At 41.9% G+C, this 14,016-nt stretch overlaps 1 protein-coding gene across 1 annotated transcript; it reads right to left on the bottom strand.

Moving 5' to 3' along the window:
* Positions 1-6,312: 6,312 nt before the first annotated feature.
* Positions 6,313-13,488, bottom strand: eif6 (eukaryotic translation initiation factor 6). Its single transcript, XM_028576813.1, has 7 exons — positions 13,378-13,488; positions 12,961-13,100; positions 10,840-10,925; positions 10,367-10,542; positions 8,451-8,627; positions 7,759-7,943; positions 6,313-7,383 (listed from the first exon to the last, which is right to left on the bottom strand). Exons 2-7 carry the CDS (start codon positions 13,065-13,067, stop codon positions 7,374-7,376), a joined length of 741 nt encoding a protein of 246 aa, XP_028432614.1. The 5' UTR covers positions 13,068-13,100; positions 13,378-13,488; the 3' UTR covers positions 6,313-7,373.
* Between the last annotated feature and the right edge of the window lie 528 nt (positions 13,489-14,016).

The raw sequence follows: 14,016 nt of genomic DNA, 5'->3' as shown, positions 1-14,016 counted from the left end.
GTTGATCTTGCTGTGGACCGAAACTCTTAGACCACAGTGGACCTTTGTTGGCATACTGGTGGTCCACCAGTCTAATGTCCTCTGAATCCTCTTGGCTCCCCTCTGGTTCACAGTCTACACAATGGGAAAGTAAATACTAATAGTCATTGTCAATTGTCATGTTTATATTTCAAATGCTATGCCACGTAGTAGGATTATTACAATACCTTGTGGTCGAAAGTAGGGCCTCAGCCGCGAAACATTAACTTTTTGGATTTTCCCTGACATAGCCACACTACACCCTTCGCTGTCAGGGATGTTAGGGTGAATGGCCCTTGGTGGAGATCCTCTAAACAATTTCCCATATTCACCTTCTTTTTGGGCTCACCAATTAGGACCTCATCCCCTGCCTTGACTGAGCACTAGCGCACCCCTTTCCCTTTCTTGGCCTCAAAAGCCTTTTTATGTTTTTCCTGTGGCTTTTCAATGTTGTTCAGTACCTTAAAGATAAGAATGTATAAATTATAATGTGAACTTTCTTATTCACATTGAACATGCCATCCACACAACTCTGAACAGACCTTTTCATTGAGGGCCTTGACTCCACATAGTTTTAGCTCCAGCTCCTCCTCTGGGTCTGCCAATTCTAAGGCGGAGTCTGTCTCACTGGCATTTAATGCCTGTGGTAGACGGGGGGTGCCTGTTATACATTAAAAAGTACGGGCTTTACTTGGTGGATCTCTAAGTTGAAACAAAAGGTTTTGTTAGATTGCATTGAACCACAAAATAAAACTCTTAAAACATGTATGTGATATATGTTATCTAATCATTTTGAATAATAACCTGTTTTGCAGTGTTAATTCCATAAACTACGGCCTGCAGTTGGACGTCCCAGTCATCCTGGTGCTGATTGACGTATTTCGTGAGAGTCCTCTTCACGTTTTGATTAGTTCTCTCATCCTTCAACATACAAAGGAATTACTACATGCATTTAAGTGTACGTTGGCTAAAGTTGACTTGTTTTGAGGGATGTCATGATGGCACACTTACTTGGCCATTTGACTGGGGGCGGTATGCACTTGTAATGGCATGTTTGATGTTCAGTGCCGCAAATATGTGTGAATTTAGCTGTACATAATTCAAACACATATGGTTATTTTCAATATTTATTGGTCTCGGAAATGACTGATGACTGCTTAAAACAACGTGAATTGTGATGTCATATGACCTGTGTGAAGGAGGTGAAGGGAGAGGGTATTCAGGACACATACGTTTCCGTTTTTACGTTTCCGTTTATTTCACACATCATCAATGTATAATTTAAAACAATCTCATAAAGTACAATGATCATATATAAGTTGCATGAAATGGGGAACCCCAAATAAGCTACTAAAAGCTTTTCGGAGGGGGCCCAATAACAATAAACAAGAACAGATAATATACAATCCAAAAACTCAATTTACCAAAAACACAAAACAGACAATAAAAAGTACAACAAAAGTACACACAGACATACTTAAACTAACATAGACAAATACTACAAACAAACAAACAAACGATCCCAGCACAAACTATAGCATTTAAAGAATAATCAGCAATCATATGTTATGAGCAATTTTTCCTTTAGGCTTTTCTTGAAATACCTTGTTAACAAATGCACGGCCCCTGTCTGTGATGATTTTCCGGATCATACCAAACGTGTAGCCTACAGTTTTGGCACAAGTGCCTCAGCCACCTCAGTGCTGGAGGCAAACTTTAAAGGCTCAGCGATGACCCACTTGGTGAACAGGTCTGTCACCGTGAGGACGTACTGAAGGTCTTTTAAAGTGATGGTTCAGAGTAATTTCACCCTAGGGTCCTTTGCACCATGACCTCGAGCCAAACAACCACCCAGAAGCTTTTTTCACCTGGGTCGAACGTTGGGAGAGTTAGCGTAGAGTAGCGTTATCAGCTGAATAGCTTAGCGCAGGGGCTAATGGATCCAGGGATGTATCTCGTAAGTTACCACACTAATAATGCCTGAAATGATACCAAACTTCTACACTAGTACAAATTGGTTAAATAACACTTGCCTGTTGGCTTCTGCTCTCTGCTGTTGTTGTTGTTGCTGCTGCCGGCAGTTAGAAGAGTGCTTAGGGCCATCTACAAATTACAACACCGAAAAGAGATGCAACAAAAATATTTATTAATTTAACTTTTTTTTTTAAAGTCAGTGCTGTAGTATAACTAGCAGGAGACAAGTTATAATTGAGGTAAGTTTGGAGACATTACCTTATTTAATCATTAAATTAATAAATATTTTTTACTAGAGGAGGTGACCCTCCCCCGTAGACTAAAAAAAATTGGATGACCCTCCCATCAACAAAGAAAAAAACCACATGACCCTCCCCTATTTTCCTCCGGTGGTCCATTCCATAAATACCGAACAATCCCTAATGACAAAGTAGCTAGTCATAAACAAAAATGTGCGAAAAGATCCCTTTTCCCACACACATTAGTAGGCCTACTAGTGCTAACTAAAACAGGTGTATCGGTTGAAGTTAGCAGCATAACGTTAATGCTAATATTATTTCACATACCGAAACTAACTTATCTCTTACAACGAAATTTCCAGTCATTTGCGTGACCTTTTTTTTATAGGCAGGATCCACCAGCCCGTCAACCAAATATTGCCTAAACATAATATTGCCTCAACATAAAGAAGAAACTATTCAGCTATTTTTTGTTCAAAATACTCCTTGATGTTCGCTTATTACATCCTTTATTTTCAAGTTTTATTTTGAGGGTCTTTTAAAGTTTACATGCTGTCTCAGCTAGCGGTTAGCCGAATTAGCTGTTAGCTAAACTAACGTTAGCTTGCATGTGGAGGCTAACGGCGGACTGCTACAATCAGCTAGCGGTTAGCCGAATTAGCCTTTAGCTAAACTAACGGAGGCTAACGGCAGACCGCTACAATCAGCAATCAGCTAGCGGTTAGCCGAATTAAACTAACATTAGCTTGCCTGTGGAGGCTGTCGACCGGAAGCATGGAACAGACCGTGCAGTGTCGTAAATCCTCGTACAACAGCGCATGCACGAACATCTTGCGCATGCGCAGAACGGATCCTGCAGGAAGCACGGATCACGTACCGACAGCGGCCTTTATAAAATGAGCAGTGGTGAAAGTTATTAAAGGTCCCATGACATGGTGCTCCTTGGATGTGTTGAAGTTAAAAAGTTAAAACCCGGCTTATGTTTTGAAAACAATGTTTAATGGGGCCTGCAGCTAAATTTAATCAAGTACACTAATACAGCATTTGAGTGTCTCACCTAAAACCTAGCTTCTAAAGAATGAATCAGGTCATGTCTGACATTTAGCATATGAAGAAGACTCGTCCCCACAGGAAAGGTAACTATTGTTTCTGGTTTTGGGGAGCCACTCCCTGCAGGGCCAGGCGTGATTAGACAGAATCGGCACTACCATGTGAAACGACCTTTGTCTGTGACCTGGGGTAAACCTAAAATCAGAGGTGTGTCTTTAATCAGAGACCCACAATTCCACAGGAATATAATTCGGAAACTGAGGTGATGTTGGCACTTCAATCTGTGACCCCGACAGGGGAAGCACGATGAAGTCATGTCTTGTTTGTCATGTCACATGAAACATGTTCTTCTGTAACTCCGCAAGGAGAAGCATGAGATCAGTCCGCTGTCAGCTGCAGTGTTTTATGTTTTATGTTTGATTGTGTTTTGTCTTGTCGTTTTCATGCAGTTTCATTAAACCTTTTGCTTAACTTTCAATTCGACCACAGCCTCTCCTTCCTCCTCCAGAAATCGAAGAACACGTCTTTTAGAAAATTCTTAACAGATGCTTTTATATAGGCCTTAGTGGTCCCCTAATACTGTATCTGAAGTCTCTTTTATATAGACCTTAGTGGTCCCCTAATACTGTATCTGAAGTCTTTTATATAGGCCTTAGTGGTCCCCTAATACTGTATCTGAAGTCTCTTTTATATAGGCCTTAGTGGTCCCCTAATACTGTATCTGAAGTCTCTTTTATATAGGCCTTAGTGGTCCCCTAATACTGTATCTGAAGTCTCTTTTATATAGACCTTAGTGGTCCCCTAATACTGTATCTGAAGTCTCTTTTATATAGGCCTTAGTGGTCCCCTAATACTGTATCTGAAGTCTCTTTTATATAGACCTTAGTGGTCCCCTAATACTGTATCTGAAGTCTCTTTTATATAGACCTTAGTGGTCCCCTAATACTGTATCTGAAGTCTCTTTTATATAGACCTTAGTGGTCCCCTAATACTGTATCTGAAGTCTCTTTTATATAGACCTTAGTGGTCCCCTAATACTGTATCTGAAGTCTCTTTCCCAAAATTCAGCTCAATTCTCTGGGCGGGTAAAGCAGAGAAAGGGGAGGTAACCTTGCTCCTTATGACATCATAAAGGGAAGATTCCAGATCAGCCCATCTGAGCTTTCATTTTCTCAAAGGCAGAGCAGGATACCCAGGGCTTGGTTTACACCTATCACCATTTCTAGCCACTGGGGGACCATAGGCAGGCTGGGGAAACACATACAGTTGCTGGTCATATAATTAGAATATTATGATTTATGTCAGTAACTCCATTCAAAAAGTGAAATTTGTATATTATATTCATTCATTCCACACAGACTGATATATTTCAAATGTTTTTTTTTTTATTGCGATGATTTTAACTTACAACTAATGAAAATCCCAAATTCAGTAACTCTTACTTAAGACCAATAAAAAAAAAAAATGTTAGCCAACTGAAAAGTATGAGCATGTACAGCACTCAATACTTAGTTGGGGCTCCTTTTGCCTGAATTACTGTAGCAATGTGGCGTGGCATGGAGTCCATCAGTCTGTAGCACTGCTCAGGTGTTATGAGAGCCCAGGTTGCTCGGATAGTGGCCTTCAGCTCTTCTGCATCGTTGGGTCTGGCGTATCGCATCTTCCTCTTCAGATTTTCTATAGGGTTAAGGTCAGGCGAGTTTGCTGGCCAATTAAGAACAGGGATACCATGGTCCTTAAAGCAGGCTTTGGCACGGTGTGCAGGTGCCAAGTCCTGTTGGAAAATGAAATCTGCATCTCCATAAAGTTGGTCAGCAGCAGGGAGCATGAAGTGCTCTAAAACGTCCTGGTAGACGGCTGCGTTGACCTTGGACCTCAGAAAACCAACACCAGCAGACGACATGGCACCCCAAACCATCACGGACTGTGGAAACTTTACACTGGACTTCAAGCAACGTGGATTCTGTGGCTCTCCTCTCTTCCTCCAGACTCTGGGGCCTTGATTTCCAACAGAAATGCAAAATTTACTTTCATCAGAGAACATAACTTTGGACCACTCAGCAGCAGTCCAGTCCTTTTTGCCTTTAACCCAGGCGAGACGCTTCTGACGCTGTGTCTTGTTTAAGAGTGGCTTGACACAAGGAATGAGACAGCTGAAACCATGTCTTGCATCCATCGGAGCGTGGTGCTTCTTGAAGCACTGACTCCAGCTGCAGTCCACTCTTTGTGAATCTCCCCCACATTTTTGAATGGGTTTTGATTCACAATCCTCTCCAGAGTGCGGTTATCCCTATTGCTTGTACACTTTTTTTCTACCACATCTTTTCCTTCCCGTCGCCTCTCTATTAATGTGCTCGGACACAGAGCTCTGTGAACAGCCAGCCTCTTTAGCAATGACCTTTCGTGTCTTGCCCTCCTTGTGCAAGGTGTCCGCAGTCTTCCCTATGATTGTGTAGCCTACAGAACTAGACTGAGAGACCATTTAAAGGCCTTTGCAGCAGTTTTGAGTTAATTAGCTGATTAGAGTGCGGCACCAGGTGTCTTCAATATTGAACCTATTCATAATATTCTAATTTTTTGAGACACCGAATTTGGGGTTTTCATTTGTTATTATAATCATCAACATTAAAACATAAACATTAAAATAAATAAACACTTGAAATATATCAGTCTGTGTGGAATGAATGTATACATTAAGTTTCACTTTTTGAATGGAATTACTGAAATGAACTTTTTCCTGTACTAATGTCAAAAAAACTCAAAGTGACATTTTCATGCCATGGGACCTTTAAAATCTAGTCATGTTTTGAACGGAAGTGTAAGTGAGTTAATGCTATGCTCTTCTTCTCCGTTTTTTCCCTGTCATCAAGGGCTGTCTGAAAGCAACGGAAAGCGATGAAAATACTGTAAATATAGCCTAAAAATCTTAAACCCAAACACTTCACATTACAAGACTTCTGGTATTTCTTCTGCACTCGAGATTCCTCCTGCTCCCACGGAGACACCCTGATGTCAAAAAGACACACACGGATAAAAATTGGGTGACTTTATTTGATTTTACAGGACAGACGAGACATACTGTTTAAGAAATAACCATGTTTTGAGTTCCCCAGACAGGCGTCCGTTTGTTACAGAAAGACTGAAGTAAAAGGTTAGCACTCATGCGGTCTGATGAAAAACACGACAAACCAGACCGACTCCCGTCACGCTCTCCCCGTGCACGTTTTATCATAGCGCACGTTGAACTTCAGCAGCTCTGCGGACAAATACATTATCACATCCAATGATTAATCACTCGTTCAGACGACTCTTAAAATCCTTCAAAGAGCGCCTTACTTTGAAACAACTGCCTCATCTCTGTACTTAGTTACATTCTTTAAGCATCAGACACACATTGGCAACGGTCGGGGGTTTGAATCCCTTAAAGGCGCAGGCAACCGAGCGAGGAACCAAACCGGGATTCTTGGCCGACTTTAAGCGAGAAGCGACAGCGCTGATGCACTGTCTACAGAGTTCCCATTTCGTTTCGAATTACATCCCCAACACACCTAAGAGTTGTATGTCAGTGTGTCTATAAATGTGTGTGTGTGTTTAGACACTCTTTTATATGGTGACTTTCTAATGATACAGGCACAAAAATAAATTGGATTTTTAACACCTTCTAGAGTACAGCCTCGGCCACTTTTGGTCTATCCAAACTGGGAGAAAACGTCAAATCTTATTTCTCCCCGTTTGGTTAAAAATATTCACACAAGTGCCACAAAAGGCTGAAATATCAGATTCCTCGACTTCACTGTTTCTGCACGTTAACATCTGTAAGCCTCTGAACACAACGCTCTCTCCTTTCAGAAGAAAAACGACCCCCTCCCCCTCCACCAGTCTCTTTTCCTTGCTGAAAGCAAAGTGGAACCGTTTGAGAAAGATGAAGCCGGGGTGCAGAGTGAAGGCTGGAACAAGGCTGCAGGTGGGAGCTGAGATGTCGGAGGGACAGTGAAGTGGACTGGGTGGAACGAGGAGTTTACAGTTGGGACATGAGGTCCAGCAGCGCGTCGGCTTCACGCCAGAGACCAGGGGGACCGCGGCACAGGCGGCTTACGCCATGCTGATGGGAAACAGAGGAGAGGAGGGGCTTAAATCACACAGAAACAACACTTAATGGCTGTGTGTGTCTGTGTGTACACGTGTGTGTGTGTGTGTGGGTGTGTGTCTGTGCGTACACGTGTGTGTGTCTGTGTTTACGTGAGTGTCTCTGTGTACATGTGTGTGCGTGTCTGTTTATGTGTGTGTTGTCTGTACGTGTGTCAGTATGTATGTATGTCTCTCTGTGTGTGTATGTATGCGCGCGTGTGTGTGTATGTAGGGGTGTGTGTATGTGTCTGTATGTATGTATGTATGTGCCTATGTGAGTGTGTGTCTGTATGTATGAGTGTCTCTGTGTGTGTGCATGTCTGTATGTGTGTGTGTGCGTGTTACTTACCTGTCGATCAGCGAGTCCCTCATGCTGGTGGCGATGGCGGAGGGCTGCGCTGAGTCGCTGAGTCTGAAGACGCTCTCGATGACCGACAGCTCGGTGCTGGTGGTGTCCAGGCCGCAGAACGCGCACCAGTCATTGACCACCATCCCGCCGGCGATCACCTCGCTGCCTCGGTTCACCGTGCCGGCCTGGACAAGTAGGATGGTAGGATTTACTGTATGTTTCTCTCAACCAGGACCCTATTCTCACATATGTCTGAGTGACTGATGGGAACAACAATCTTTGAAAATGGTCCGATATTAAGCGAGAAACAAGATGCGATGTCACGTTAACGTGCACCTTTTGTCCACTAAAAATTCTGTTTGTGCTGTTGACGGACTCAGATTATTATTCTAAGTGTCTGATAACATTATGAGATGGATCCCTACAGAGATAGACCTTTTAGATAAAGAGTAAGATCCTTTTAGTTTAACATCAAACAGCCCCAAAATCAACATCACCAAACTCCACCAGACTCCATGTAAATAATCAGGACTTTTAGCGTGTATAGAGCCAGCATATCTCCACCAGACTCCATGTAAATAATCAGGACTTTTAGCGTGTATAGAGCCAACATATTTCCACCAGACTCCATGTTAATAATCAGGACTTTTAGCACCGTAAGAGCCGTGGGATGATAGAGAAGTCAAACTCACCACGAGGGGAACTTGGAGCAGAGACGACAGCTCGTCCTGGTCTTCTATCGACGTCTTTGGGTGGACGAGGCCTCCCTGGTTGCTGAACGCGCAGTAGGAGCCGACCAGGACCTGCTCCGCTATCGTCTGACGGAAAACCTCCACCTTCAGAGTGTCTGCCAGGATCTCCTCCGTCTCCTGGAAGAGAGAGAGACACGATGTAAGACATCAACCTGTTACAGGGATCTCATCTGCAACTTGACTGCTCATGTCAATTCACACGTCAACTTGAATGAATCCATCTCTCTTGGTTCAACGTGACATCATGACTTTGCGTAAACATACACGCCACTCTCCTAAAGCCAGGTGGCGTGTTACCTGGACGCATTTTGAGCTATCCACGTGTATGTCTAGTCCCTTCATACTACTCGCTACGGCGAAAATGTAAATGTAATGTAGGTCAATGGAGGCCAAACGGCATTGATAAACACGCTAAAAAACTATTCTTCTTCATAACACGCCAAAATGGCATACGAATTGGCGTGTCATACATACGCCACTTCATGGGATCAGTCTGCTTGGCCATTTATTTGACTCAGCAATAACCTGTTTAGTTTGTTAGAAGAAACCACAAATGTGCAGACTACGTTGCGCACTTATTCTAACTTTTAGCCAAAAAGGCGATATGAATGTTGACTTTATGACACTATGAAGGAGGAAAGCCTGCACACTAGTGAAGATGTCTTCTGGATCAACGGGAGGTACACTTCCAGGATAAAGCCTGACGTCCCTCACCTTCGGTTCTCAAACTCTCGTCTCTTCCAAACAATGACCTTTGAGCTGGCGAGCTACACGCTGAAAACGGCAAGTTTAGACGAAAGGCTGGACCTCTGTGGCTTCGTTTTCAAAACCACCTACTACATACTGCAGACGAGTGCAGTATGCTGCGTTCATCAGCAGTATCAAACCTTTAAATGGGCCAGGCTGAGCCTTTGAACAAGCTCTTAAAGCGCTGGGCAAAAAAAACTAAAAAACTATTGCAAATGAAAAATAGATTAATGAGCTTTGCATTTTTTGGTTTGTTTACTTTATAAAGATGATGAAAATTTGAGAAACTGAAACTTCATTTCTTACATCTTTATTTATGTGAAATAAGCAAATAAAACAAACCTTAAGTATGTACTGAAATATCAAATCTAATGTATACAGTACAGGCCAAAAGTTTAGACACACCTCATTCAATGCATTTCCTTTTTATTTTCATGACTATTTACATTGTAGATTCTCACTGAAGGCATCAAAACTATGAATGCATGTCTTATATTTTAGATTCCTCAAAGTAGCCACCCTTTGCTTTTTTTTATTAATAAGGGAAAAAATCCACTAATTAACCCTGACAAAGCACACCTGTGGAGGTAAAACCATTTCAGGTGACTACCTCATGAAGCTCATTGAGAGAACACCAAGGGTTTGCAGAGTTATCAAAAAAAGCAAAGTGTGGCTACTCTGAAGAATCTAAAATATAAGACATGTTTTCAGTTATTTCACACTTTTTTGTTAAGTACATAATTCCATATGTGTTCATTCATAGTTTTGATGCCTTCAGTGAGAATCTACAATGTAAATAGTCATGAAAATAAAGAAACACATTGAATGAGAAGGTGTGTCCAAACTTTTGGCCTGTACTGTATACATGTTAGAATGTCTATACAAGACGGGTTTCTCTCTGCCCTGTCAGACGCTGCTCTACCTCTCCTCTCCTCCTCCGTCGACGGTGTGTGTGTGTGTGTGTGTGTGTGTGTGTGTGTGTGTGTGTGTGTGTGTGTGTGTGTGTGTGTGTCATAACATACACTTGGCCTGACTTCAGCACTTTGATACTGCAGCAGTGCTTTCCACCAAGCTGTTTGTGTAAGCGTGTGTGTGTGTGCCCGTCTCACCCTGTCCAGGTCGGGGTGGACCAGCGCCACGTAGTCGTTGCAGGCGACCACGTTGCCGAGCGCCGACAGCCTCTCCTCGACTCGCTGGATCTTCACGGCGTCGGGCAGACAGTTCCTGATGTGCTGCAGCTCCTGGTCCGTCGTGTTGTTGGGCACCAAGAGACCATGGCGGTTCCCTGGCGACCACAGACACACAAAAGTTATCATAACTCTGGTATTATTAATGTGATGTTGTAGTTTGGAGGGGGGTGGGGGAGTGGGGTAAGAAAGGGTTTGTGTGTATTTCATGTACAAAGAGTCTAACACGTAAATGTACAGGCTAATTTCAATCTGCAGTCCCTGATGTGGTGTCTACAATATCAGCAAAATAAGGTTCTTCTACATGAAAAATCAATATATAATACGTTGTCAATATGCGTCACTGGGCGTGTGGTCAGCGCATCTGTGTGTGTGCGGTCCAGATCGTTACTCACCCACGCACATCCTCCCGATGATGCGACAGCCGGCTATGGATGCATGAACCACCGGGATGGTTTCTGACAACTCGCCCTCGAACACACTGCGGTGACACAAACAGGCGGTCAACGTACTGCAGCCCCGCCAGGAAACCAACGGGCCCTTTCTGGCCGCCTGGTTGGTCACACACCACTCATCCAAAAGACTAAACGAGTCCTCTACAGCAGGGGTCTTCAACCTTTTTTAAGGCAAGGACCCCTTAGCTGAGAGAGAGACGCATCAGGGACCCCCTAATACATATATTGTATAAAATGAAGTTGCATATTAAAGTGGGCCTTTCAATAACGTGTAGGGCGGCCTAAAGCCTTTATACATACCTTTTTAGTGCAGTGCTTTTTAGAATACTAAGCTATTAACATAATAATTGTGGGCATGATTTATGAATCATCTTTTAAATGTTAAACATACATTGAATCCTTAGGATGAACTGTATCTGTGGATGGCCATTTTAGTGATTACCTTACATACGATATAGGCCAATAAGCCTAATATTCAGCGGGGATTTTTCCACAAATAGGCTGATTTTTTTTATTTACTAATAATATGTTGGATTCATGTTAAGACATTTGTAATTTTTTGAAAAAACTTTCAGGAAATTAACAATAATTTGGCATCCCCCCTGCAGTAGCTCTGAGAACCCCCTCTACTCTACTCTACATACTGTACTTATTCTTGCTTTTTCTACATACTTTTGTGTCTTGCATTTGAAGGTTTTGGTTTATTCTTTTGTATGTATGTATTCATTCATTCAAGCTATGTGGCAGTAGAATACACTTTTGAACCGTAGTGTGTGTGTGTGTGTGTGTTTACGTGTACTTTGTCATTAAGTTGACACACCTCATCTTACATAAAGTCAATAGCTGAAATTGCCGGGAAGAAAATCAGGTTTGGTCCCAGCAGTGGAAGCTAATTTAGCCTCCATGCTAATAAACAAACCAGATGATTCAAGTGTATACAGTTCAGATCAGTTCAAGTTAAAAGACAAGACCACTCGTAAGACATGATGCAGATGTGTGAAACCGGACAGCCCGGTAAGCTTGGCTGTGGTTTAGGCAACCAAGCTTGATGCAATTCCCCCTCCATACATTGTGTTATATCTCTTTGTTGGTTTTTGCGCCTCTTTGTAGTTGTGCTGTGTCTTTTTGAGTCTCTGTGGCCATTTGGTGTCTCTTCTTACTCGTAGTTTTGCGTCTCATTTTAGACCGTTCTTTGGAACGTTGGAAAAGCTAGAGCAGACAATAAATACATGACACTAAAAAAAACCTTAAAGACAAAATTTAAGGCTAAAGAAGTCCAACTAGAGTCATTATATCTCAGAAAACATTCATTTGGCTTAAAGGGCTGCCACAAATAGCTCAGGTGCTTCACCTAAACCGTATAATAAAAAATAAAAAAGTAGGGAATTGTTTTTGCCCCCTAAATGTTCAGTCGTAATTAAAAAAGGTAACACCTGTAGAAGTTTAACAAACCCGTATACACACAAAAAAAACTCACAAAAGTTAAAAGACAAGAGCACTCATAAGACACGATGCAGATGTGCGAAAAGGGACTTTGGGATATTTTATGGTTTTTACTGGGAATAAATACAGTACAGTGTCAGTGATGTAAATCTTATTTATTTATTTTTTTGCCGTTTTTGTGTCTACGGGAGTTATGGATAAGGATTTCTAAGGAGGTAGACCTTTCTGATAAAGAGTAAGATCCTATTTTGAAACCTAAAAACATCTGCTAAATTGCGTTCGCTAAACCCACCAGACTCCGTGTAAATAAAAGTTATTTTAGCGTCGTAAAATACACTTCATTCAAAGCCAACAGAAACTAAATAAAACTATGAAAAGCCATTTTGAGTAGTCTTTCCACTTTTCCAACCATCACAACTCTCGTTTTGGTTGAAATAAACACAGTTTACTGATTTACATCTGAGAGTATGCTGGCTCTATACACGCTAAAAATACTGTTTTTTTAAATTGAGTCTGGTGGGTTTAACGCTAGCGACCTCAGAACTGTTTAAACTGATTGTGCATCATTAAAAAGGTAGTTTAACTTAAGTACAAGGTGTATTAAAAGGGTAGTTGTACCTGTAGAAGTTCTCGGAGCCGCCGACGGCCACCAGGCAGTACGTGTTGGTGAGTTTGGCGAAGCAGCCGATCTCGTTGTTTTTCTCAAACGATGCTCTCACGGCCATGGCGACGGTGAAAAGGAGGGTTGACTTCTGATCCTGAAACACCACACAGTCGTTAAAAAACACTGAGCTGCCGATAATCACCTCATTTAGCGAGTTAATGGCGTACGAGTTGAGCCGGTTTTGGCAGTCCAGCCGGAGCTACCGATGCTAGCTAGCTGCCCAGCTAATGCTAGTTTTCAGACGTTTGTCATTTAGCGGCCAGAGAGGAAACCTCGCGCACGTTATAACACCACGCAGCTTAGACTTCAGTTTTTTTTTTTTTTTTTTAAATAACTCCTGATATTTAGTGAAAAAGGGGATAAAATATTACCTGAAAACAGCCCGTGGCCTCTCAACATGCGTTGTGATTTCCTTCTACCACACGTGTTCACTTCCGCAACGTCAAGGGGTCAACGTGGTGACGTAGGACGTACCCTGCGTTACAAAAACAACCTGGTTTGCTCTGTGGAGAAATGAATTGGCAGGAAATTTGGTCATTTGGAGACAAATTCTGTCTTAATAACAAAAGTTAAAGAGGTTTCCTTTGAAATATTGAATACAGTATATACCGTATATATATAATATAATAACATATTCCAGCAAAATTTACATTTACATTAGAGAGATTTATATTTAATATTCTTGCATTCATTAATTTGTTTTATCTCTGTGTGTTTACTAGAATGTTCGACATTTTATAAGAAGGAAAACTGGACAAACTATTCCATTTCAGGATTACATTCTTATATTACATGTCTGGAAGGAAATGAGATGGGGAAGAAATATGTTAATTTTATTTTTAAGAAAACTTCCACATTTACAAGAAAAAATTGACTCCAAACGTGTGTGTGTGTTTGTGTGTGTTTGTGTGTGTAATTGTCTGTGTGTGAGTAAGTTTGTGTGTGTGTTTGTGTGTGTGTGTGTGAGTAAGTTTGTGTGTAAGTGTGTGTCTGTGTGTGTGTGTGTGTGT

This window comes from Perca flavescens, chromosome 4 (genome assembly GCF_004354835.1).
Source record: "Perca flavescens isolate YP-PL-M2 chromosome 4, PFLA_1.0, whole genome shotgun sequence".
Classification (NCBI taxonomy): Eukaryota; Metazoa; Chordata; class Actinopteri; order Perciformes; family Percidae; genus Perca; species Perca flavescens.
Note: the sequence above shows the minus strand (reverse complement) of the source record. Positions and strands in the feature narration are given on the sequence as shown.

Bases quoted from the DNA above. Each gene is read 5' to 3' on its own strand.
- eif6 (XM_028576813.1), bottom strand. From the start codon at position 13,067: ATGGCCGTGAGAGCATCGTTTGAGAAAAACAACGAGATCGGCTGCTTC. The intron at 10,543-10,839 runs GTGAGTAACGAT...TGTGGTCGCCAG, and splicing joins CATCGGGAGGATGTGCGTGG to GGAACCGCCATGGTCTCTTG. The intron at 7,944-8,450 runs GTGAGTTTGACT...CTACTTGTCCAG, and splicing joins TGCTCCAAGTTCCCCTCGTG to GCCGGCACGGTGAACCGAGG.